Here is a 24,430-nt window from a genome sequence, read left to right on the forward strand (position 1 = left end):
GTGCCCCACCTCCTTTTCTTGAAGGTTGTGATGGTGGTGGTGGGCTAGTAGATCGCATCCTTCCTCTCACCTTGCCTTCACCATTGGAACTTGTTTAACTTCAACGCTGTTTCTTTCCTTTTCCAGAACTCACATGCTGCGTGTCAGACTGAGCTGTCCCTATTTAATCCTATAATCCAAGACTTGCTACACTGTCCTGCTGATGTTCACAGCTGTGCCTGGGAAGGAGGCAACCCCATCCCCAGTCCATTTCAGTGGGAGACCTCTGTGTGCACCCCACGGAGACTTGATGGGGCAAGGAAAGAAATTGTGGGAGTGCACGTCCCCAGAACTGCATCTCCATGTGTGAATCAGTGTCACCTCGCTTTCCTCTCGGAGACCTCGCTGCCCCAGAGAGGGACCTGCCTGGGGAGTCGAGGGGGTAGGGGAGCCACTGCGTGTCCCCTCTCCTCCCGAGCTCTGCACCCAGGCACCGCGGCTCCTGGGGCAGTGGAGCTGCTGCGTGCCCAGCTGTGTCACATGTCAGCTGTGTGAGTGTGTACAGGAGGGACATGGCATCCTTCTGAATGGATTTTTCTTAAGACATGTGCCAGTGTTTATGCGGTTCATGATACTCCCTCGTCCTTGCTGTTACTGTCACTCGGCTTTTCCTCAGTAGACTTCACACTTATTTTTTTTAATGGGGAAATTTTGTCCTTCACCCTCTGCATCCTGTATTTGACCCCCTACCTCCACCCCACCAAGGTACAGAATGACCTATGGTTCTGACAAAAGATAAGAAAATTGTCTTTGGTAAGCTTGTGAACTCTTTGTATCATCTGTATTGTGTCGTTGGAGAGAGACTGGGGTTCCGCTTGGTCCCAGACAGCTCCAGCAAGAGTAGGTGTGAAGCTGGGTCGAGTGTGTATATCACTGTGACCAGCCACTGGGTACCGCCCTGTTCCTTCGCAGCCAAGCCAGCTGATGAGGAGCTGCAGCCAGACTGGTCCTTCTACGAGTCTCATCCACCAGGTTGATGTTAAGCAGATGGAGTCTGTTTGGCTTAGAAGGGTGAAGTGGGAGAACTGTGTCTGCAGGTGAGTCTGTGTGTATGACACCATGAGCCCCCTGCCACCCTTCCAGCCAAAACGTTTCTGTGAGCACATGTGCCTGGGCCCCGGGAGACCTGCCTGCCCCCGGTTTCCACCAGCCCGGGCGCTTCCTGTCTGCCCTCAGCTACGGCCCTTGTGCAGGCATCACAGGCTGGCTGCTCTGCGCTCAGTGCACACAGCAGGGATAGGAATGACTTAGTGCCCCACTGGCTCCCCGAGCAGATGTGAGTCTGGCCACTCCTCTGCCTCTGTTTGCAGGGACAGGCTGCGGGGCACAGGTTCACAGCAGCGTGAAAGGTAATTGAAGTCTGGCCTCCCAGCTGTCCCTGGGGTCTGCAGCTGGGAGGCAGCTGGGTGGCTATACTAGATGCCCCAGATGGCTAGGTGGTTGCAAGACAGAGTGGCTCCAACTGAGTTGACTGTCCCTCCACCCCAGACAGAGGGAGGTACTCCTAAAATGGCAATGACACTCAAAATGTCTAGGTCCTCGGAGGCGGGGTTCAGCTTAGCAGAGAGGATGTGATGTGTGATGACTGAAGGTGACGCTCGTGGCTTGAGCTGCCTTTTTCTTTTCCAGTGTTGCGGTCATCGTGGCTTCTCCTCTCAAGAGGGGTTGGTTCTCGTCTTAGGCTTTTGCAGGGTGACCCCAGGGATGTTCTCACCACTGCCAACTCTTGGAGCTGCTCTGGGTCTTGGCTTAGGGCCCCGTGGTGGGCCTGTGTCAGAGGTGCTCAGTGAGCCGGGTCGGGTGGTAGGCACTGCCCTCAGGGGCCCCTATAGAAAAAACCCCGGGAGATGGGGCAGCTGGCTCTCACGTCATACGCCACATGCCACGTTCTCCTCTAAAGAAAGAGACGCAGCCAAGCTGTCTCCCTGGGCCCTGCCCTGGATCTGTTGTGCACACAGACGTAGGTGGAATGTTCCCTCACCCTTTCGCTTTCCTCTCCTGACCCACCTGCAACGGTGACTGGTGGTCATAGAAACAATTAGCCACCCGTGACTCTGCTGCCTACTTTTTAGGGGAGGCCCTCCTGACCCAGGCCAGGAGATTTGGAGACCAGGGCCAGGCCGGGGCTGAGGGGAGAACAGGGAGGCCCAGCCTAGCTCCAGTTCAAGTTTGGCTGTGGGACAAGTGGGCTCATTTTGAGCCACATGTACCAAGGCAGCTCTCCTTCACCTTGTAGTCAAAGCTCCTGGGTCTGCAGCCCCGTCCTCCTACGGAGAGGATGTTGATTAAGATCTTACGCTCTCACTTCATCTCTGGGAAGTGCCCCAGCCCTGAACCTCCAGGGAATGGAGGAAGGGCGCCAAGGAGCCTCTGATATTTGCCTTTGTTTTCTGAGCATTTGGCGCTAAGAGGATTTCCCAGCCACCTCCTTTCTGGGGGCTACGGGGTCACCATCGTGGGTGTCAGTGGAGTGTCACCGCTGTGAACAGTGAGCTTGCTAGGTGACACGCAGAGCCTGTCTGCATGGCCCGAAGCACACATGCCCAGTGGTGCTGTGCTGAGCCTGGTCTGTGCTCTCTTGGATGAGGACACAGATGCCTGCAAGTCATCTTCCCTCTCCTTCTGCATCATCACCCACACACCCCTGATTTCCTAGAGGTGGTGCAAGGGAGGAGGACACACTGGCTTTTTCCGCACGCCTCTCACAATTCTACCTTGTCCACAGTCCAGCTTCTGTCAGTCAGCGTCCAATCAGGAAAACAACCAGTCTATATATTTAAAACACAGGAGTTTTTAATCCAGTGAATTGTTTAACACAGAAACAAGAAGAGTTGAGATGCCAAACCGGGGCATGAAGGGCAGCTTGGAGATGGGGAGCAACAGCTGTTGGGACATGGGACAGGACATGTTACCAGATCCTGGGGGACCAGGGCCACTGAGCAGGGCCTGGGACCACAGAGGACCTATCTGGTGGGAGCTGGAGCCACGAGGAGGCATGATCCCCTGCCAGAAATATCCCCCTGGGCAGAGTGAGGAGAAATAGCCTGGCTTCTCCCTTCCTCATGCCCTCCAGATTTCTGCAGGAGCCTTGTTAGCTAAACCGAGCTGGAAGCCTGCAGGCCTGGGAGCCTGGGACAGGCAACCTGCAGCAGTCAGCCCCCCCACCCCACCCCAACCGCTCAGAGCAGAGCAGGGGAGGGCGAGGGGCTGATCAGAGGGTAAGCAGGCCCAGGATGTGCATGGCCTCGGTCCAATCTATGTCATGTCCAAGTCTGGTGTTAATGCCCATGGTGTCCTATGACCCCAGTAAGGATAAGTGGAGGAGCTGCCCCCTGGAGTTTTTATAGATTCTCTTTCACTCTGCCTAGAGAGGAAAGTGCTTTTGGCCGGGTTGGGGTGGGGGAGCTTTATTCTTAACAGTTGTCCAAGTTATCCTTTGGGGGAATTCAGCCCTTTAGCATCCCCACCTCACCATTCCCCTCAGGAAAGCTGTGTCCCAGTTTTCTGCCCACCCCTCCCCATTCCTCTTCCCCCAACCCCTGGCTTTCCCTGCCAGAGAACACCAACCCAGACCATGCATCAGTGGTCATGAGTGTTTCCCCAGGGTAATTCATTCAAAGCGTGGTATTACGGCGTGGACCATCTGTCTGTAAGTAGTCGCCATCTTCTAATCAATTTGTATTGTGTTTCCAATAAATTTCTGGAACTCCTGCCTGGTTTTATGCTGTCCTTTACTGGGACAGTGGCTCTGATGCAGGGCTCAGTGCAGGTATGCTCCCAGCCCCCAGTGTCAGGTGCTCCTTCCCCTGCGCCATGTAGCTCTGAGGTCAGGCTGTTTAGTCTGATGTTACCCCGGCCACACAGAGATGCTCAGAGGCCTTTCCCCAGACACAAGGTCTGCACTTTCTTCTGCTGTGTCATAAGCCACATCCTGAGGACATGGAGGTTTCATGAGGCCAGGTCACCCCAGTAGGTGGCTTTTGACCCTGTATCCCCGAGGTCTGGAGGTATGAGGAGCAACAGGCAGACTTTCGCCATCAACCACTCTTGCCTGCTGTCCCCAGAGCCGGGGGAGTGGGGACGTGTTCCTGGCTACTAAGATGGTGAGCCGAGGGAGCATGCGGTAGTGCCCCCACCCGTGGGTTTGACAGGAAGGCTCCTGTGCAAGTGACGTGGGTGCAGCATGAAGCCCAGCACCCTTTTCTGCATCCTACCCTCCACAGCTCTGAAAGTCAGAAGTGAGCATGTCTGAGGTGATTTGAAATGTGTAGGGAGCCTGATTCTAGTGCCTGGCATCCTCCACTGTTTCCCAGGCCCTGAGTGCTGCAACCCGCTGGGGAGAAATTGTTCTCTGCTGTGTATTTTATTGATTCAAGTTTGTTTGACTCAGTGTAGACTCTGTCTCAGTTTCTGTGCTGGGGCCCTTGTAGGCTCACTTGGGACCCCTTCAGCCCATGTTTATGACCCTAGTTTGCTGGGATTTATGAGAGATTGTTTTTTAAAAAGAGAGACACTGAGTTTCTTTCAGGTTTCATGAGAAAAGCAAGACATATGTGCGTGGGTTACTGGATGACAGGAAAGGTTGTAGTTAAGGCAAAGCCGTGCTGATACTTGTAGGCGTTCCAGGAGAGGGGGCTCAGCCAGGCTGGACTAGGGGTCAGGGAAGGTTTGGGGGAAGCAGAGGGGCCCTCGAGGTGGAACGCAGCAGACTCCCCCACCCCCAGTGAAATCTGACATGATGGTTCTTAGTGTCTTTTTATTAATACCTTTAATCCTGGCTCAAGTACCTCCATCTCTCTGGAAGCTCACTGTAAAGTGTCGTGTGCCCTAGCTCTCAGGGTGTACCATCCTTTCCATCACCAGGACTGGGTTTTTATGATCAAACTTCCTGAGAGGTTTCTTCTGGATAAGTTTTATCTTCCAGTTGTTCTGATCTTGCTTCTGAACTGCAGGGGGTCGCTGGAGGAAGCCATTCAACCTGCAGGGACTGTTGCCCTCTCAGAGCTCTGAGTGCCTGACTCATCAGGGCTCTCTGGGCTGCTTGCCAGGGGGCCATTTATATGTTCTTCCAGAGCTTGTTTATTCCCAGGACTGGCTCTTCCAATCCTTTGTCCCTCCCGAAGCCCTCACCCCCCAGAGCTGAGCCTTCTAAGGATCCCTTCACCTGTCTTTCCCCCAACTCCAAGACCTACTGTATGTAACAGTGCCCTTCCACCAGCCCATGGCGGTGCCCCTTGGCTGCTAGAGGACCCTCCTGGCACCCTGGATCCATTCCCCACCCCCCACCTTCCTTAAGGCCTTGCAGTAGAGTGTCCTCACCCAGGCCAGACTGCTGCTTACTAGCTGGATGACCTTGGGCAAGTCACTCAACCTCTCTGTGCCTCAGTTTTTTTCATCTATAAGATGGGATAATAGTATCCCCCTTGCAGGACTAAATTAATTGGTACATGTAAAGTGCTTAGCACGGGCCTGGGGCAGAGTGTTACTGCTCCGTGGTCCTTCTCTTCTCCTCTCCCTGCATCTTCACCCTCTCCCCCTTTTCCTCATACCGCTGTGTTTAAATTGTCCACCCAGTCAGCAAAACAACAGGACAATCAAAGCACAAAAACATCTGTCCTCTTCTTAGCTTCATGGAAGCTATGGTCTCATCTCCCTCTCTTGGAAGATTTCTTGAGAGAGGGAAGAGTTGTGCCTTCAAATCTTATTAATTCCTTAACCCGTTATAGTACTTTATGGCTTCCATTCTGCCTCATCCCAGCCACTCACTGAGTCTGCTGTCGATACAGTCACCAGGGACCTCCCGATTGCCAAATCCAGCACGACTTTTGGTCATCCTCTGAGCTTTCTTGGGCACTTGACGCTGTTGTCCTCATGGTGCATTTCTTTGTACTTTGCATTACATTGACTCCTTTATTCTCTATCCAGAGCAATGCTACGTAACATTCAGATATCACTCATATTCATTTTTTCAGATTTTTTTTTTACAAAGATAAATTTCAGACATAGTAGTAATCACCTGGGAACACCCTTTCCATGTGCCTCCATTTCAGAAATCTGCACTTTCCCTCATTTGGTGTTTCTTATCCCAGTGCATGATTTTATACAATTAATGCATACGTACGAATCCATAACCAGTATAGAACATTTTGCATATTATTAAGCTGTATATGAACAACAACCTATCACTTCTTGAGAAGCGGTTTTTGATAATGTGGTGTTAATCTAGGGTGTCAGTCCAAGCTGCCTGACCAGACAGTGTCAGACACACACTTTGGTTCTCACCTCAGCTTTCTTCAGGATGCAATTAGGAATTCTGAAAATGCTTTATTCTTGCATGAGGCACTTTGCAGCCTGTCTGGGTGTTTTATGTTTGGCTTTTACGCTCATAAAAGATGGCTCTGTTATGTTTGTTTGTTTGTTTGTTTATAATACTTCTTTCATGCTTTTTTTTTATTGCTGCACTCCTGGTTTTCTTCCTACTTAAAGGTTTCTTCTGTGCATTTCATTACATATTTCTTTGTGTGTCTATTACTTGTGGGATTTTTAAAAGGATGGTCCTTGGTCCTCCTCACCCTCTCCCTCCCTGACAGCATAACCCCATCCATTTTCATAAGCTCAACTCCCATCAGTAAGAGGAAGATTCTGAAATCCTATCTTCAGCCCTAAGTGTGCTCCTGTACGTGTTTACCTGCAGGTCCTCCAAGCCCCTCCAACTTGCTCCACCACCTGTATCTTCAATGCGTCACTGTCCACCCATCTTCCACAGAGTCACCTCTCTTTTTAACCTGGGCTCTGCCTCTCTGTCTGCACGTTTGTGCTCTCTGCTGCTTCCCTTTATTCAGGCCCTTGCTTGAAATACAGATTGTTTCCTACACAAGTTGTCTCCCACACCCCTTCACCAGTCTGTCCACACTATTACCAGAGTAACTGACCAAAATGCAAAACTGATCATCCTTGACTTCTTAAAAACCTCAGGCACACTCCCCTTCCTGCCATTTTGGATTGTCTGCAGGCCCAGCCCAGGCTCCCGAGCTTGCTGGGTCCAGCCTGCCTTTCCTGCCTGTCTCCTGACTCTGTCGGTAGGCCTCCTCTTCCCTTACCTCAGTGATCTCCTCACCCTACACACTAGGTCTTCTCAGCTCTGTGCCCTTGTTCATGCCCTTCCCTCTACCAGGGATGCTGTTCCCTTCGTACTTTCCTCATCCTCCAAGATTCAGCTTACACGCATCACCCCAACACCTGGGCAGAGCTGGCTCTTCTGCGCCCTGTGCTCTCAGCGGTGGGTTACAAACTTGCAGTCCTTGGATTACACTGGTTTGGGTTACATTTGATCTATTTGCATGTCTCTCTCCCAGGCTTGGCCTGAAGGGGCTCAAGGTCAGAGCTGTATTGTCTGCCTTGGTGTCTTTGTGCCTGGCCCCTGATGGATGCCCAGCAAACACTGGATGATTAGTGACTACAGGCCGGTCAGCCCAGCCCTGCCTGTTTGCCCCCTGCACACAGTCCCTGGGGTGAAGTCATGGAGGCTGTTTGTTCATCCCTCAGGATGACAGCAGGTCACATTAGAAAGAGTAGAGAGGTGCTGTCCAACATCTACACTGGATAGTGCAGCCCACTCCGGGCACCAAAATGCTATTTGAAACCCAAATGTGGGCAATGGGGTCTTTACTCAGCCGATCTCCAGCTCACCTCGTACCAGCACAGCCACTACCCTCCTGTCTGTAGAAAACCCTCCACTTCAACAGTTAGCTGTCCTCCTGCCCCATCCCTCTCAGTCCTTCCCCGACCCCTGCCCCATGATAACTGTCTTCCTCACTCACTCGGCCATATCCAGTATTTCCATCTCCAGCCCCTGGAGCTGGACAAGGGCCAGGGTCACCGCTCCCATTTCATAGATGAAGAACTAAGTCCAGAGAGGGGGCCAAGGTTAGGACAGGGAACCCTTCCATACACGAAGAGTGTGGAAGCAGCTTGCAGCCCTGCTTCTTTCCCATGGGGTGACACCCAGACCCCCTGTTGAGAGGGCAGCCCTCAGCTTCAAGATGAGGGGCAGGGAGTATCCAGGGCAGCTTGGGAGCACGGACCCACACCCTGTGACCAGCAGCCACCTTGGGCGCCTTATAGGGGAGGCGGCAGTGCCTGCTAGCCGTGGGGCCATCTGGTCATTTCTCTTACACCAGGTCAGGAGAGGGAGCCCAGATGCTGAGAGGGTGGCAGGACATGGTAGCGGTGTTGAGGGAAAGGGTCCGGGGAAAGAAGGACTGAAGAAATGACACGTGGAGCCCCATTTGCTGCTAGAGTTGCTCTGAACCCAGGCAGGTACAAATGTGGGGAGAGAAGATACTGGAAGGAAGGTGTGTTCAGCACACAGCATGTGTTAGCGCCCCTGGGTGGGAAGCGGAGGATTCCGTGAGAAAGTGCTCCATCCCCAGACTCCAGGCGTGTTTGGGCCTCTCATAAAAAATGTCTGACTTGGAAATTACAAACCTCAGACTGAGGCTGGACTGGCCCAGGCTTGTCCCACTCCTCCCCATGGTGGCAGAGGATGGCCAGGTGGTGGGGAGGGAGTTCCTAGGAGTGGCTCTACCAGTGAGAAAAAGGCAGTCCCAGAGCAAAGGAAGAGTAGGGGGTCTTTGGGGGGGAAAGAGACACCTTGGAGTGGCCCAGGTGGCACACTCCTGTCCACCACTTAGTTTGGGTTGTCAGTATCTCTGTGGGTTTCTGAGAGGAGCTGGTGAGCTTTCAGAAAAGGGAAGTTGGCTGAAGACACACCAGGAGATGGGTTTTAATACCCATCCAACTCGTCCCCTAGGCCGCCTCCCTCTGCCTGACACGCTCTGTCTCCCACTCCAGCATCCACACTGCTCCTGGATGCCTCCCTGCTGGCGCGGGGGTGAATCTCCTGGGCCTTGGCCACTATCCCTAGGGACTTTTAACAGAGTGAGAGTGTCTCTGTCCATGATATAAGAGGGCTGGACTAAGAAGATTAAAGCAATTGGGAACAGGGGATTTGGTCCCATCAGACCTTGTATCTGAAGCCTAAAAGCCTGTGGCTGGGGTGACGATTGGAGAAACAGTCCTAGGCCCTTGTCTCCTCCAGCAGGAAGAGGTGTGTGTGTTGGGGGGACGTTCATTCTCCTGAGATGGCTAGGGCTGAGGATATGTGGGGTTCAGGGGTGCATGTTTGGGGCTTTAGTCACCTCTTTGTAGCCCTTTGGAAGCCCTGAAGGCTGTGTGCCCCCTATGACTTCCCCTGTGGACAGAGGACAGACACATCACCCCACCCCAAAAGAAACCCCTGACTCATGCAACATACACGTCTTGTGCGTGGGGGCCCTAGGCAGCAGATAGGTTATCTTGGGTGCTCTCAGACATTGACACAGGCATACTGAACAGAACAGAAAGGGGTGGAGGTGGGCAAGACGGCTTTGGTTCTGAGGGAGGGCAGTGGGCCAGCTCTGGTGACCCTGAAGCCCCTGCCTCACCCAGTGTCCTTTCCTGGTGTGGTAGCAGCCACCACAGGTTCCAGGGCCAGGGAAGGGTACTTGGCGCTGAGGAAAGCCAGGGGAGGGGGTCTAAGCGGAGCCAAGAGCTTGAACTGGATGGAGGTGGCAAATTCCCAGGCTGAAGAGCCTCACATCATCCCAGAGGAGAGAAGGGCAAGGCCCTTGGTGCCTTGGGCAGGACCTCGGGATTGCAGAGGGGACCTGGAGGCCAGAGAAGAGCAGGGGCCTCCCAGGGGTCCAGGCAGGCCACCTCTCCTGTGAGCCTGAGGGCCTCTCCTGGGGAAGTGTTCTGACTTTAAGGACACACAGGGCAGGGCCCTGGACAGTTTCCCCACTCTGTCCCCAGAGTGTCCCTTCATCTTGGGGAACCCACTTTGAACCCTACTGATGCTAGGGCCAGATGGACCCAGTGACATTTATTTGGTTTTCCTTCGAACAGCTGAGGCAGGCTTGCATTTTCAAAAGGAACTTTACTAGTATTGAGAGAGAAAAGCAAGATCACAGAAAACGCAGCTTTCCGGTTGTTAAGCAAGACTTCTGCTCTCAGTTATCAGGCTCTGGCTGGGAACTGGGCAGCTGGAGCTCCCAAAGCCCCTGCCTGTCTCCTCCTGCCGTCGTGCTCTGCGCTGTGGGGACATCATGCCTGGCACACTACTCCAAACCAAGACCCTTTTCTCTTCCTGCCACCCACCTGGCTCCTGCAGATGTCCCTTGTCCAGTTGGCTGAGGGGCCCTGTGCTGGCAATAGACCAGGGAGTGACCTTGTCCCTCCCGCCCAGAGCCTGCCTGTCCTCGCTCCTGCGGCACGGCCACAGACCCCCAGTCCGGGGAGGGGCCTTCCTGGTCAGTCCTCCTCCGAGATTTCCAGCGAGACCTCCGCCTTCAGCCTCCCCGTGGCCTCTGCCTTCTTAGAGGACACCCATCGGCGTGCAGAGAGCTGGTAGGAGCTCTCATCCCTGGCTGGACCCTGCGAGCCCTGGGTGAGGCCCAGCAGAGCCCGGCCCTGGCGGAGGAATTTGGGGCTGGAGAAGCAGTAGAGCACGGGGTCCAGGACACTGTTGAGGTAGGTGAAGGCCAGGGAGCTGTGGAAGAGCTGCGTGCAGACGTTGAGGGTGGGGCAGGCCCGCAGGCGGAAGGCCACGATGGAAGCACCGCCGAAGATGACGCTGGGCAGGAAGCAAACGGTGTAGACGGCCACCACCGCGGCCAGCACGCGCATGGCCCTGCGCGGGCCCGCCTGCCTGTCCAGGCCGCGGCGCCGGAGGCTGAGCGCCATGCTCACGATGGCGAAGAGGATGAGCGCCAGCGGCAGGAAGAACTCCAGCAGGAACAGCGCCTGGTGCCAGCGGAGTGAGGCCGAGGGGCGCGTGCCCAGCTGGTAACTGAGGCAGGAGTGGCCGGAGTAGGCGGTCAGGAGCAGGTGCCCGTTGAGGAGCAGGAGACCCCCCCAGAGCCCCCCGGCCACCTGGGCGGCTGCCCCCACCGAGGCCCTGCTCAGCGCGTGGTGGGGCCGCACCACCTTCAGGTAGCGGTTGAGCGCGATGGCCGTGAGGAAGACCACGCTGGCCGAGCGGTTGGTGGACATCATGAAGAGGTTGACTTTGCAGGCAGCACCTCCGAAGCGCCAGGTCTCCCGGCGGAAGTAGTAGTCCACGCGCAGGGGCAGGTTGATGATTAGGAGAAAGTCCGCCACCACCAGGCTGACCAGGAAGACTGTGCTGGACGTCCAGGGCCGCATGTGGAAGCAGAAGATGAAGAAGGCCAAGCCGTTCCCCACAAGGCCCAGGACAAACTCCATGCCCAGGACTGGCGCCAGGAGGGCAGACACCGTGGGGGAGGAGGCCGGGCGGCAGGGAGCTGAGGCCTCTCCAGGTGACCCCAAGGCAGTGGTGAAGGCAGAGGGAGAGAAGGAGGGAGAGGGAGGGAGGGAGGCGGGGAGAGTGGAGGGGGAGAGAGAAGAAAGGGGAGATGCAGAGCTCATGTTAAATTCCATGGGATCCGTGGGCTGTGGACCTGAGAGAAGTTTCCAGGGTCTTCCTACCCCAGCACGAGTGTTCAGGGATGAGTGCTTGCTCTCAGCTGGCCACCACAATGACTCAGTATCCTGGGGTTTGCATCAACAGCTGCTGAGAAACACCCAGGGTTCCTATTTGCAGGCAAAGGGGAACCCTGCAGGCCTCCCTCCCTCCCCTCCTCCCCGGGGCACTGAGTGGCCTGTGAGGTCTCTAAGCCCAGCCTCAGTTGCAGTCTGCAAGGCAGGGCTCAGCAGGGGTGATCGGAGGCCCTGAGAGACCCTGCATGGGGAGGAGGGCCAAGCTGGGATGAAGTTGAGGACAGTGTTCGCAGCCCTGAGTGGTCTGACATTTGCTTGCCTGAAGGCAGGAGCTGGTCCTGGCAACTCACAGCCCTCTGGAATATGCAGACCACTCTGGAGACTACCTCCTTGCCTCTACCTGCTCTGGCAGCAGCAGGGACTGTGGACTCAACAATGTTGCCCTGGGAGAGGGAGGCCTGGTGGGAACAGCCTGCTGTATGTCCGCCAGCCTGCTGTGGTTATTCCCAGGTTCCGACAGTTCCAAAGTTGTGATGGTCCCAAGTCCACGTCCATGATGAAGACCATCCCACAGGCAGAGGGCACCCCTGCCAAGTTTCTACTGCCATGACCTGGGGATCTGGGGGCTTCTCCCACAAACAGAACAATCCTGAGAATCGAGTTTCTCTGCCATTGTCCACCCACCTCGGCGGGCCATCACCCTCTATGCACTACCCACTTTCCCAGTGCGTGGTGTTCTCATGAGCCCATAGGGGCAGGCCCGTGGGTAAAGATGAGGGCTGGGGCTCCTGGGAACCTGGGACAGCACCAAGAGAGGCTGTGGTTCCAGCTCCAGGACTTGATAACCTCCCTTGCTAACTGACTATGGTCAGTGGGGTGCCATGTGCTGCCAACTCTGCTTAGGACTGGGTTTCAGGCACAGTGGCTGTTGGCCCCTCTCCTGCAGACCCTCTAGGCCTTTCCACTGGCCAAGGCTAAGGGCAGACAGCCTGCGATCACAGGGTGCAGGGTGGTCGGACCACAAGCCTGAGATTTGAATGCAGACAGGCCTGGGCTGGAAACAGCCTCTCTGAGTCTCATCTGTAAGGTGGGTGTTCCACCTTCCTATTGACATGTGAGGATTTAATGAGGTCAGGTCTGTAAAAACTTCTAGCAAATTCCTTGGCACAGAGTTAGTGTTCAGAAAAACAGGTTCTAATTTTCATGATTTTCTGTCTAGGATCAGGCCTGCCTTTGGCACTAGGAGCAAACTCCCCTTCTTGTGGCCACCTGCTCTCTGCCCAGCGGGCCTCCCCTGGACATTCCTTTGTCCTGTCAGCTCCCGCACAGAGCAACTCATTGCCTTAGCCTCTGCCCTCACTGCCCAGGACTGGTCACAAGTTAGGGGAAGGCGGGTGGTGTTTTTGCTTTGCTTGCAGGAGAGGAAATCCCTTAGGGGTAGAGCGGTAGGTGGGTGAGGGTTCCGACATCCCTCAGGGCTGGAAGCCCTTTCGGCAAGGTCAGGGCCTCCTTTAGTCAGAGGAGGGGATCAAAGCAGTGAGCTGCCAGGCTGGGGTGGGGAAGGCAGGGTTCAGACTCAAGTTTTCTGGAGGAAGCTTTGATTCTACCCAGGGACCTGTTTAACCCAGATCAGCTTCAGTTCCCTCCCCAGGCGGCCCCTCACCAACTTCTCACTGAAGTCCCAGGAAACTGAGCCCAGATCTCCCACTGCAGGTTCCATGTTTCATCTCTACCTACTGCTGTGCCCAGAGCTCCCAGCACCCCTGGACCCCACGGGGGCCTGTGCATAGCAGGGGGCGCAGGGGGATGAGGCCAGACACCTCTCCCCCTGCTGCCAAGCTCCCCATACAGCTTCACAGCCCTGTGCAGGCTCATCACGATCTTCGGGTATTAACCGTAGTTCTCTCTGGGGGCGGGGGGCGGTTGTGTTTTTTACGTATTTCTGTGTTTTCTACAATTAGCACAGGTCACTTCTGTTATTGGGGAGAAAAACCTCAACAGATGCTATTTTTTAAAGTTATGTAAAAAGAGTAGGTGAGAAAGAGGCAGATAAGAGACCCTTCACACATCCATGGCCACCTGGTGCCCCAGACACCGCCACACAGTCACGGGAGCTCGCGGTGCCTGCCATCCCCCATGGCCTGTGTGAGTGCAGACAAGCAGGCGCTCATCCACCAGGAAGCCTTTATTGAGGGCCTTCTTGGCGGCAGGGACAGAGGGCTGGAGAGGCAGCCTGGCCTCAGGGAGCAGTTCACCTGGCCGAACTGTGTAGAGGGCTGTTAGGAGAGAAGGGGAGTTACTGTCCCCAGCAACCTGGCATCCTGGCCGAGAGGACAGGAGATGGATGGGTGGCACTGATGTTCAGGGCCCAGCCCGGGGCACGCTGAGTCACTTGGCAGCAGTACACATAGAAGCAGTGAGGCGGGGGGAGTTATTTGGCAGGGGTGGTGTTCAGGCCAGGGTGGCTGCTCTGGGCTCACAGCAAGAGGGTCACCCTAGGGGCTTCTTGCGGGCGGGGTCCTGGGTCACAGAGAGGGCTGCGGAGCCTCGCCCTTGCTCCCAGGAGTACCTGTGGAGACGCCGGTGGGCAGGGGTCAGACAAGGTTGGGCCCTGAGGATCCCAGGGAAAGGAGGGCAGTCCCAGTGTTGGGGGTCAGTCCTCCTAGGGACTCACGCAGTCCCGGCTGGCACCAGGAAGCTGTCATCAGCGTTCAGGCTCAGGCGCAGTCCTTCCATCATCAACACCGAGGAGCCCTCCTAGGAAAGAGGAGTAGGAGAAGGGAATGGAGGCTGTTGGCCACCACACCTGTGTGAGCATCCCTGAGTCTGCCTCAGGAAGGAAGCCCTGGGAGCCGGTCCAGGCTAGGGGCGTCTAAGACCCAGTAACAGCCTGGTCCCCAAGGGCTGGCAGGAGGCTGGGCCACCCTCTCCCAGGGACCCCACTTGCCAGCTGCCACAGCCATACGTCCACGTCCTGTCTCGAGCCTTTGCTGCTGCCTTGTCCGTGGACGATCACCTGGTAGGAAGTGACACAGACCGTTCTGGTGTGCCCTGCCCCACACAGGACCAGGCCTTGAACCTGCCCCCAGACACCAGGCCTGTATGGGGCAGGGGTGGGGCCCACAACACAGCTTCATTTCCATGCGCAGAGCAGAGACCAGGAATTGGAGAGGAAGGCTGCTCAGGCCACAGGCCTCCCTGCCCACCTGCTGTCGGGATCACACATGCCTGTCCTTCACACACACGTGCATATCTGCTCCCTCTGACACATGACACAACTACTGCTGACTCATATGGATGCCCGCCTGCCAGGGACACACTAGGGACACACGCACACTTGTATACAGGCACAGTGCAAACCCATGTACCACACACACATGAACGCCCCAAAGGATACCTGTCTCCCTTCCTCCATGAGATGTTAGGAGTCTGGCCTAAGGAGGAGGAGGGAGATGGGAGGGGATGAGCGGGAGTGAGAGGGAGGCTGAGCTGCTCCTATCTGCATCAGCCTGGAAGCCCACAGCTACTGTGCAGGCCACCTTCCCACAGGCCCAGAGTGGAACCCAGTAGATATTTGCTGGAGTAAACGGAAGCAGGGAGGAGGAAGGGTGTGAAAGAGGCGGAAGGCAGGGCCACGGGGCGGGAGGCGCTTGGTGGTGTGTGCACCGGCTCCCACAGCCCTGTATAAGCTCAGAGGCTTGTTGGCCAGGCCTCTTAGGGCACGTCTGCATCCAGTGAGCATCCCTCCATAGGGTTGTCTGATTCAAACTGCAAGGGATGTGGCAAATTGCAAAGCACAAGTGAACATGAGCCTCCTAGCAGGTCTCCTTGTTGCCACACTTGCCCACCTGACCTGGTCCTCATGTAGCCTACAGTGATCTTTTTGAAACACCACTCTAGCCTGGTCACACACCTGCTTCAACATTTGGGTGAAGCTCTCCTGTCTCCAGGACAGGTCCTTGCACCTTGCCCAGCCCAGGAGGGCTGCGAACACCTGGGCACTGCCTGCTACTCTGGCCGTCTAGCAATTGTGCCTGCTGCCCCCACCCCTTGCCCTGGTCCCCCAACCTCAGCTATCTGCAATATCAGTCAGTTTCAAGCCTCCAGACCTTTGCTCATGCTTCTCTTTCACCTGGAATGCTCTCTCCATCTCCCTTTCTTCCTTTTGCAAACTCCTATATTAGCTTTAAAGCTCAGCCTATACATCACCTCTGCCAGGAAGTCTTCCCTGACTTCCCTCACAGCTGGGTTCCTTCTTTATCCTCCTATGGCTTCCCGTAGCTTCTCTAGCAAAGAATGTGTCACATGCTTGTGGCAATTGTTGATTAACTTGTCCAACTGCCAGACGATACCTTCATCTATCTTATTTTCCTACCAAAACCTGAAACATAACAGGCCCTCAATAAATGTTGAATGAAAGGAGGCCAGCTTTGTTGGGCTCTCTCACTGTGCAACTCTTCACCCAATCCTCACCCCCAAATATCTCTGTCCCTTCTGGCTCCTAAGGCTATGATTGCCCAAAGGCCCAGGAATTCCTGGCAGGGGGTTGACACTAGACTCTCAGGAACCTGCTGTGGATGGGGGCAACCCCTTACTCTGAAAGCAAAGGAGGATTGCTGGGGACCAGGTAGCTTCCATGGGCTTCCACTCACAACAAAGCCATCATTCTCTGAGTCAGGGAGGAAAAAGGAAAGTCTGTGATCGTGTCTGCAACCTCCAGAACTGGCAAGTGAGTGTGTGTGTCCATGTGTCACCAGTTCCCATCTCCCAGGGCTGCTGGGTGGGTGCCCTGGGTGGCCCAGGGCTGCATTACCTGGGTCTCATAGGTGTCCCCAAACAGGCTGAGCGGTGTGCCTGCCTGCAGCTCCTTGCGGTGGCCATCCAGCCAGGCCTCCAGGGACATGGGCTCCATGATGGACCGTGTACTCAGGGGGAATGGTGGTTCCTTGAGCAGCTGGTCTGCACCCACAGCACAGCTGTGGTCAGTGTCTTCTGGCCTCGCCTGAACAGCCCCAGCAGACCCAGTTCCCAGTGGTCCCAGCTCCTAGTCTCTGGAATGGGCTCTGAATCCAGCTCAAGGACCCAGCAGCCATGTGGGGGTACTATTTGGTGCCATTTTCTTGTGCCTTGAGTACTGGACAGAGTACTCAAAAGGAGACTCCCTGGTACCCAGGGCCAAGAGCCATCCTTCTGTGGGAAGGGAGGGAGGGAGGGAGGGAGAAAGGTGGTTCCCGGTGGCCTCACCAGGCTTGGGCTTCCCTGTTCTGTGCTGCTCAGAGGTGAAGAACCTATAGGAAGAAATGCACAGGGGGAGTGGCTAGTAAGACACAGGAACACACACACTCACACTCATACACTCTAGGGCACAGGAGCCCACATATGCTCATAGGGCCCTCACACAACTTGTTGTATATCTGCCATCCTTTCCCTCCCCTCCCCAGGTTGCTTTCCAGCCCGGGGTCCTCCCACCCCGGGAGAGGCAGACTTTCTCCCTAAATCCTGGGCGTGGTGGCTCCGGGCTGGCCAGTGCTGCCGAGGAGCACTGCTGGGATGGGTCTGCTCTCCCCGCCAGAGCGCAGGGCTCCTCAAGAGAGCCAGGGGCAGGGGCAGGGCTGGGGGCTCACTCCTGGATGATGGGGGCCAACTGTGTGCCAAGGTCCTCGCAGTAAAACCACTTTTCAAACAGGACGTCCGTGGTGTCCCCCACGTAGTACCTGCCAGAACAAAGGACAGCACGCGGCTCCCCACCTGGACGGCCTCAGGGCAGCCTCTCTCAGGCCTGGCTCTGCTAGTGGACGCCTGCGCCCCCACCCCAGCCCTGCACAGCTGACTGCCAGCTTCGTCCTGTTGGCGCCACCTAGTGGCCAATGCACGCTCACCCACACCCACGCCTGGCTCTCCCAGGAACACCTGTGTGGCCCCAAAGTGGGAGGACTATTATCAGCCCCATTCTCATAGCTCCTCCTAGTTCCCAAACCTGACCATTTACAAAGAAGACAGAAGTAACTCTGAAGCTCAGAGAGAAGCTGGGCAGCGCGGCAGGGATTACACAGCCTGTAAGTGGCACAAGCAGGGCAGACCCGAGACAGTCTTAGAAGCATAGGGAACATCAGTGACAAGTGTTTTTCCAAAAACTGAGGAAGCTGAGGCTGACCAGGACCCGTGGCTGGATCTCCACCTGCCTGCTGGCATTCTAGGTCGGAGCACATGGAACCTTAAGGAACCAATGTGCAGAAGATGCCCCCCAGATGACGGGGTTCTTCTCCCCTTGGGGTCATGGATCCCTTTGAGAACTAGAGCAAAGCACTGGGCCTCTTCTCTGGAGGAAGGTCCACATGCATGCCCACATAGCCTCCAGCAGACTCCCTGAAGTCACCTGGGCCCCCAGCCCCCAGCTCCGCTGGCCTGAGGAATGTCTGGCAGACACATGCCCGGCCTCAGGGCCCTATGTGTGCAGCACATCTACTGACCAAATGCCTAATCCCCAGGCTCAGCTCCCAGGGCCAACACAGCTCTGCTCTTCAGCTCCTCCCGAAAAAGAGAAGTGGTCCTGCTTATGGGAGGTGGTTTACAGACACACAGTGCATCCACCCCACCTGACACCCTGAGTTCCAACCTGGGATGGAGCTGGCCACCAGAAAGCCTCATAACCAGACCTCGATGTCCTCCAGGAATTGCCTTCAGAGTGGCATTTTCACGTTAAGCCTCTGGCTTTTATTAAAGGTCAAAAGCAGCAGATGAAATCTGTTATTGAATTTGCTGTAAAAATGTTACTGAAGACGCTGTCCTCTCCATCACTAAAAACTCCTCATATAAAGCCCCGTGTGAAAAATTGCCTTTCAAATTTAAGGCCAGGCATCTATTCCTATAACAGACTGTTCTGCAGTAAATTACTGTGCAGTCATTAATACTGTGTTTTTTGAAAAGCATGTAATAGTATGAGAAATACTCCTGAATTTTTTTTTAATGTAAAAAAAGCAAAACTCAAACCCATGCTTACAGTAAGACTGCAATGTTGTAAGGTTGCAGATAAGCACAGAAAGAAGACGAGATGGAAATTTAAGTGCTTTGTTGGATTTAATTGGTGGGATGACTTTTGTTTTTCTCTTTATTTTTGTTAATTTCGTTTAATTGAGGTATCATTCGCATACTATAATATTTACTCTTTTCTTGACAGGTAATTTTGTTTAGTTTGCTTTCTTGTACTTTTCCAGACTTCAGGATTAAATGGGTGTGACTTTGGTAATTAGAAAAAAGGGGAAGCATTAAAAAAATTGTCCATTAAAACAAAAGATTAGGGGCAAAGTATCCTGATTTCAGTAGCCTGTTGAGAAATTTTTATTTTCTCAGTTAAAAAAATACAAAATATAGCTTAGCTTTTAGAAAAAATTCTGTGTCCCCCAGAACCAAAGGCTGAGTCCTCCTTTCGGAGGAATAATAATCGGGTGACTGACTGGAACGAGATGGGAGCTCAGCTAGAGAAACTCAGCAGCCATCTCTGCACCTGTGTTCACCCCCTCCTTGGTGCTGACTCACGCTCCCATCTAGGCTGTCCCGGCCCTAATGTCATTTTTCTCAATAATGCCAGCTCGGCTGCTTTCTTTCAGCTCGGGTCCAGTTTCTTCATCTGTAAAGTACAGATGATAACAGTACCTACCCAATATGATCATTGTGAGGATTAAACGAATAAATACACATAAAGTGATTGCCCAGTGCGCAGCACGTTGCAAATGTTATACAAATGTTAGCGCTGGTTGTGGAATGAGCTGGGGTAGAGAAGCAAGGATAGGCGTGCACTGGCAGAGACCTAATGAACTCTGGGGCCAGAGGCTGGGAGAAGCAGCGGTGTTCCAGGCTGCCCTGGGCCAGGTGGGTCTGACGTTGGCATCCTTCCCGCCTTTCCCCAGCAGATCTCAGTGCAGAAAGCATAGGTTCTGGTCTCAGCTAGAAGGTGTCTGGCTGAATGGGCTTCCAGGCAGGTCACAGAGAACATCCCCCCCACCTACCTTCATCATGAAACCCATCCTAGCACCTACCCCAACCTCTCCCCGTCAGCCAGCAAACACAGGCTCTCCATTGCCACCGAACCCTCTCCATGGCCAGGAAGTGCTTCCTTGGGTCTACCCTAGGATCCTTTCCTCTGCTGCTTGCCACCCCCATCTCCGCCCCAAATGCCCAGACCAGGCCCATTTACCTGAGCCCATCTAGTTCTGTTTTCAGCCGCCTCCGCTCAATCACCAGCCCCATGGTGTTGGCAAACCGCTGTGGAGAGTGGGGGACCCCAGCAGGCAGGAGGAAGATCTGCAGCGGTGGGGACAAGGTGCCAGCAAGGCTGCAGTCCCCCACAGAGACCTCAGTGCTGCAGTGTCCTGGCCTCGCCAGCCGACCCGCAGTCCAGCCCAGCCCTCCCCCTACACCAGGAGAAGGCTGAGAGGAAGAGACCTCCACCAGAGCCAGGATAAGTGGACACGAGGGGGTTCCTGTGCTGGGGCTCAGCCTCACCTCTCCCTGCCGAATGACCACATCCCGGTGTTTCCCTCGCTCCAGGACTCGGAGAAGCATGTCACCCTCCAGCTGGTAAAACACCTGTGAGACAGGACAGCAGATGGGCTCGGACCCTCCCCACTTCCCCTTCCAGGTACTTGGCCTGGGTTCTGTCCAGAAAACCTGAGAAACTTCCTGAGGGCCTCGGAGTTTATAAGCAGCAACTTCAATCCTGCCCTGAGGTGCCAGTCTCCCTGACACACACCACAGATAAAAGTGCTGGGGACATATAAGGATCATACCTGGACACTAAAGTGATAACCAAAGTACCTAGGACCCAACAGCTGGTGTCTGGCTTGGGGGCAGGGGGCTGGCTGGGATGCTCCCTGGACAATTCAAGGACCCATCAGCCATGTAGGAGAATCACCCGTTTACTGTGTCCCAGGGCCTGGGCAAGCGCTTTCCCATACAGGCAGATCTTCTTGTATTGTGCCTTGCTTCGTTGTGCTTCCCAGCTAGTGTGTGTGTTTTTTTTTTTTTTTAATAAATTAAAGGTTGTGGCAACCCTGCATCAAGCAAATCTATTTGGTGCCATTTTTCAAAAAGTATTACTTCCAAATTAAGGTATGTGCATTGCTCCAAAAATATTATTAGCCCCGTTCTGCAGAAAAGGAAAAAAGAAAACTGAGGCTCAGAGAGTAATGCAGCTTGCCCAAGGTCACACAGTCAGTCCTGGAGCAGCAGTGTGGGCCTGAGTCTGCATGTAGCCCTGGAGCCTGGGCTGGCTCCTCTGACCGCAGCGATGTCAGGCACGGTGTGGGCAGTGCTGGGCCAAATCCCTCTGGGAGCCGGTGGGCCATGTACATGGTGGACTTGATGCTGGAAGCGGGGTTGGGGGGTGAATTGGGGGGTGCTGTGGGGGCTGGGAGCACTTGCCGCCTGCTATCTCCCAGGTTGGGGAGGGGGGCTGCAGGGCTCCTACTGTATTTTTCCTATTTCATCCTAAGTCCCTAATTAATGTGTTTACTGAGATCACCCATGGAGCTGGGAGGAGGAGGAGGCAGACACATTTCCTCTCTACCAGTCACACACTGGGTGTTAAAAGCTCCAGCCAAATAGTTGATGGGGTGTTATTAATAATAATTATTATTATTATCATGTAAGGAGTTAGAGGAGATAGTAGATGCTGTGACAAGAACCTCTAAGAGAAATCAATCTGAGCTCAGGGAAACTAGAGAAACTTGGCTTTACCATCTGCCACGAAGGGCAAACTGACAACCCCCCCGCCCCCCGCGAAGGGTAATTTGAGGAAGGGCAGGAAGAGTCTTCATAGCTCGCAGCCCTGTAGGGTGGGTGGTCTGAGGGGTTTCTCAGGATGCAGGACCATCATGGCTGGAATCAAGAAAGTCCAGGGCAAACCAAGTCAGCTGGCCACCTTACAGCACGACCTAGAACTAAAACTAGGCTCCAGGGACCAGGGCAGAGCACCCAAGTCCCTCTCAGCATTTGGGTCTCATTTTGGAGGTTGATCTCACATATTCAGGTTTGGGGGCAAGGGGACCAGTGCACCACCCCCAGAGCATGGACAGTCCTGTGTCCAGAGGATTATGCCCCAAAACTAGAACCTCCCACACGCACAGAGGCTGGGCTCTTTTCCCCGCTTCCCCAGCAGATTCCTTTGACGATGGGGTTGTCAAGGGTGTCACTGGGTGCCCACAACTTCCAGGCAGCAGTTTCACCCTGTGGTTTCAGTTGTGCCCCCTTCACCCATCAGCCATCTGACCGCCCCCTTCTCCTGTCCACAGGCTCTGGCCCTGTCATAGGAAGTGTCCCCTCCCATGGGCTGGGTCAGGGGAGGGGACAGGGCAGGCTTACCTCCTCACCCTCCTCGATGTGGTAGTCCTTCCTGGTATTGGGGCCCCCTACAAACATGATTTTGAGCTGCTTCTGGTGCCTGCAATGGATGAGGGGGGAGAAGTCATGAACCAGCTCGTGGGAGAAGACAGGAGGGCTGTAGGGGCCCATGGGGGAGCTAGAGGGAGCCTGGGCACACCTCGGGGAGGTAACAGGGCTGTTTGTGCATCGCTGTCCCTGTCAGTCTCCACGTTCATCCCAGTGTGCCCGTGTGCATCCAAGAGTCTGTGTGTGTGTGTGTGAGACTGTAGGTGTGCCTGTGTTCTTCCTCTGCTCAAAGCCCTCCAAGCAGCTTCCCATGTCCGCCCCAGCCCAACATTCACATGTTGAAGTCCAAACCCCAGTCCCTCAGAATGTGACCTAATTTGGCACTAGGGTCATTGCAGATGTAATTAGTTAAGCTGCGATGAGGTTGTACTGGAGTAGTAGTCATAAGGTAATATGACTGGTGTCCTTACTAAAAGGGGAGATTGAGACACAGACACACTCACAAGGAGACACCCATGTGAAGATAAAGGCAGAGGTCAAGGTGATACAGCAGAAGCCAAGCAATGCAGAGATTGCAGCCAAACCCCCAGGAGCTGGGAGAGGCCTGGAGCAGCCTAGCGCTCTCAGGTCTGCCTGCCTGCCTCACCCCTTGTTTATTTATATGTATTGGCTGCCTCCTCTCATCTGAATGTCAGCTCCACCAGGAAGGGACTTCTGTCAGTTTCCTGTGGATCTTCAGTGTCCAGAACAGTGCCTGGCATCTATCAGGTGCTCAGTGAGCATCTGCTGAGTGAGTAAAGGGAAGGCCTGCATTTTGTGATTATTAATATTGGGGCAGTGCTGGAGGGCAGGGTGGGGGCCTGGAGGCAGGGGGAGCCCGTAAGTACCCATTGTGACAAGGGTGGAACCAGAGCAGTGGCCATGGACCTGGAGAGGAGCAGATGGAAGTGAGACACCATTAGGGGGAGAAAGTGAGGGTGGAGGATGAGACTGGACAGGGATGAAGTGGAGGAAAGGGTTGAGGGTGACGACAGTGATAGAAGAGACCAGGTTTTGGGGGAGATGCTGAACATCAGCTGTGGCAGTGCTGCGCAGTGAGAAGAGTGTGGACTTTGGAGTCAAACTCTTGCATATGCTTGGGTCTGGACCCTGTCCCGAACTAGCTCTGTTGACATTGGGAAAGTTATTTATTAAAAATCCTACCTCATGGGGCTACTGGGAAAATTAAAGGAGATGATGGGAAAACACTTGGTGGTCTCTGGCTGGTCAAGGTGTGAAAGATTGTAGCTGAGTGGTTTGAGAAGCCGCCCTGTTGGAGATGCTCTGCAGACACAGCAAACATGGGGCTGTGAGCCCGGAGCTGGGGAGCACAGGCGGTCCGGCCACCCAGTCGAATGTGGGGGAAGGAGGTGAAAGGGCCAGAGGGGACGGCCTCTGAAGACAAATCATGATCCTCCCATGGGAGCGGATCCTCTGATTTCACCCTCTGCCTGCAGCTTCCCAGATAGAGCTGGGGTGTATGATTGGGCTATCCCCAGGCCTCAGTTCTGCAATTCGTAGGTATCAACCCCACCCCCACAAGTTTCTGAGAGTTAATAGGGGTTGGAGAGCTGTTTCTCAGCCCTGGTGGGGAGGCTGCGACCTGCCATTTGCAGCTCTCCTAGTCTCAGTCACCTAGCCACCCTCAAACGCCAAGGACACAATCTCCACGCAGTCATCAGAAAGAGAAACAGAAAGAGGGTGGTGAAACCCGGAACAGCCCGTCCCCACCCTCCTCTGAACACCATGAGGATGACATACCCCCTTTCTGCAAGTTCTGGGTGAAGGAATTTGGAGCTGGAGCTTGAAGGGTGAAAGGTGAGGGGTGCAGATGGAAGACGAGGTGAGGACAGAGGGCACGAGGATGGGGGCGTGCGTGGGACTCACAGGAGCTTGTTGCAGACCGGGGGCAGGAAAGAGGCCCGGTTCTCCTCCACCCAGGCCTTCACTCTCACCGGATGCGCCATCGCTGCCCGGGAGCCGAGCTCTGGAGCTGCGTCCTCTGCGCCGTCGGCGCGGCGCGACCCGGCCCAGCCGCCTACTGGCCGCCGGCTGAATCAGCAACTGGGGTCAAAGGGCGGGGCAATACCCCCGGCCGCGCGGCGGCCCCTCGCGGACTTGGGTCCGGAGCCATCCGCGTCTCCGCGGCGCCCGAGTGGAGCGGCGGTTCCAAGCACAAGGCACAGGATCGAGAACCTTCCTGGCCCCTTGTCCCACTTTCCGCCTGGGCCCCAGGAAGACTCCAAAGAAATCCTATAAGGGGGAGAAGGAGGTTTGGAATCCCGAGCGCCTGAGCACAGGGGTGCTGGCAGTAGGTTGAAGCCTTAGTTTCCTCTTCTGACAACTGGGAGTGTCTACACAGCCTTCTCAGGGTTACACAGCGGCCGCCAGAGGCCCCCGCTGACGT

At 54.9% G+C, this 24,430-nt stretch overlaps 3 protein-coding genes across 12 annotated transcripts in view; 1 reads left to right on the plus strand and 2 right to left on the minus strand.

Moving 5' to 3' along the window:
* MTA3 (metastasis associated 1 family member 3) overlaps nt 1-9,854 on the plus strand; it is a 180,686-nt gene extending 170,832 nt beyond the window's left edge. For all 8 annotated transcript variants that reach the window (XR_006719189.2, XM_045504783.2, XM_010967707.3 and 5 more), the window contains one exon: nt 127-9,854. Coding sequence is in view for 7 of the 8 variants with exons in the window: in XM_045504783.2 (XP_045360739.1) it covers nt 127-152 (26 nt within the window). In the remaining variant the exon portion in view is untranslated. The remainder of the gene's footprint in view (nt 1-126) is intronic.
* A 141-nt stretch (nt 9,855-9,995) lies between these two features.
* OXER1 (oxoeicosanoid receptor 1) lies at nt 9,996-11,541 on the minus strand. The gene has a single exon (XM_074378783.1). The coding sequence runs from the start codon at nt 11,536-11,538 to the stop codon at nt 10,390-10,392; it is 1,149 nt and encodes a 382-aa protein (XP_074234884.1). The 5' UTR covers nt 11,539-11,541; the 3' UTR covers nt 9,996-10,389.
* Nucleotides 11,540-24,369, minus strand: HAAO (3-hydroxyanthranilate 3,4-dioxygenase). 3 transcript variants are annotated; one of them, XM_010967711.3, is made up of 10 exons: nt 23,911-24,365; nt 21,958-22,036; nt 20,101-20,184; nt 19,793-19,899; nt 17,223-17,312; nt 16,843-16,886; nt 16,412-16,557; nt 14,546-14,614; nt 14,273-14,355; nt 11,540-11,668 (listed from the first exon to the last, which is right to left on the minus strand). In XM_010967711.3, the coding sequence occupies exons 1-10, from the start codon at nt 23,988-23,990 to the stop codon at nt 11,662-11,664; spliced, it is 789 nt and encodes a 262-aa protein (XP_010966013.1). In that variant the 5' UTR covers nt 23,991-24,365; the 3' UTR covers nt 11,540-11,661. The 3 variants fall into 3 exon arrangements, with proteins under 3 accessions (XP_010966013.1, XP_010966012.1, XP_045360845.1); XM_010967710.3 differs by lacking the exon at nt 11,540-11,668 and adding an exon at nt 13,769-14,167 and having other exon boundaries at nt 23,911-24,359; XM_045504889.2 differs by lacking the exons at nt 11,540-11,668; nt 17,223-17,312 and adding an exon at nt 13,769-14,167 and having other exon boundaries at nt 23,911-24,369.
* Nucleotides 24,370-24,430: the final 61 nt, after the last annotated feature.

This window comes from Camelus bactrianus, chromosome 15, assembly GCF_048773025.1.
Source record: "Camelus bactrianus isolate YW-2024 breed Bactrian camel chromosome 15, ASM4877302v1, whole genome shotgun sequence".
In the NCBI taxonomy this organism is placed as follows: domain Eukaryota; kingdom Metazoa; phylum Chordata; class Mammalia; order Artiodactyla; family Camelidae; genus Camelus; species Camelus bactrianus.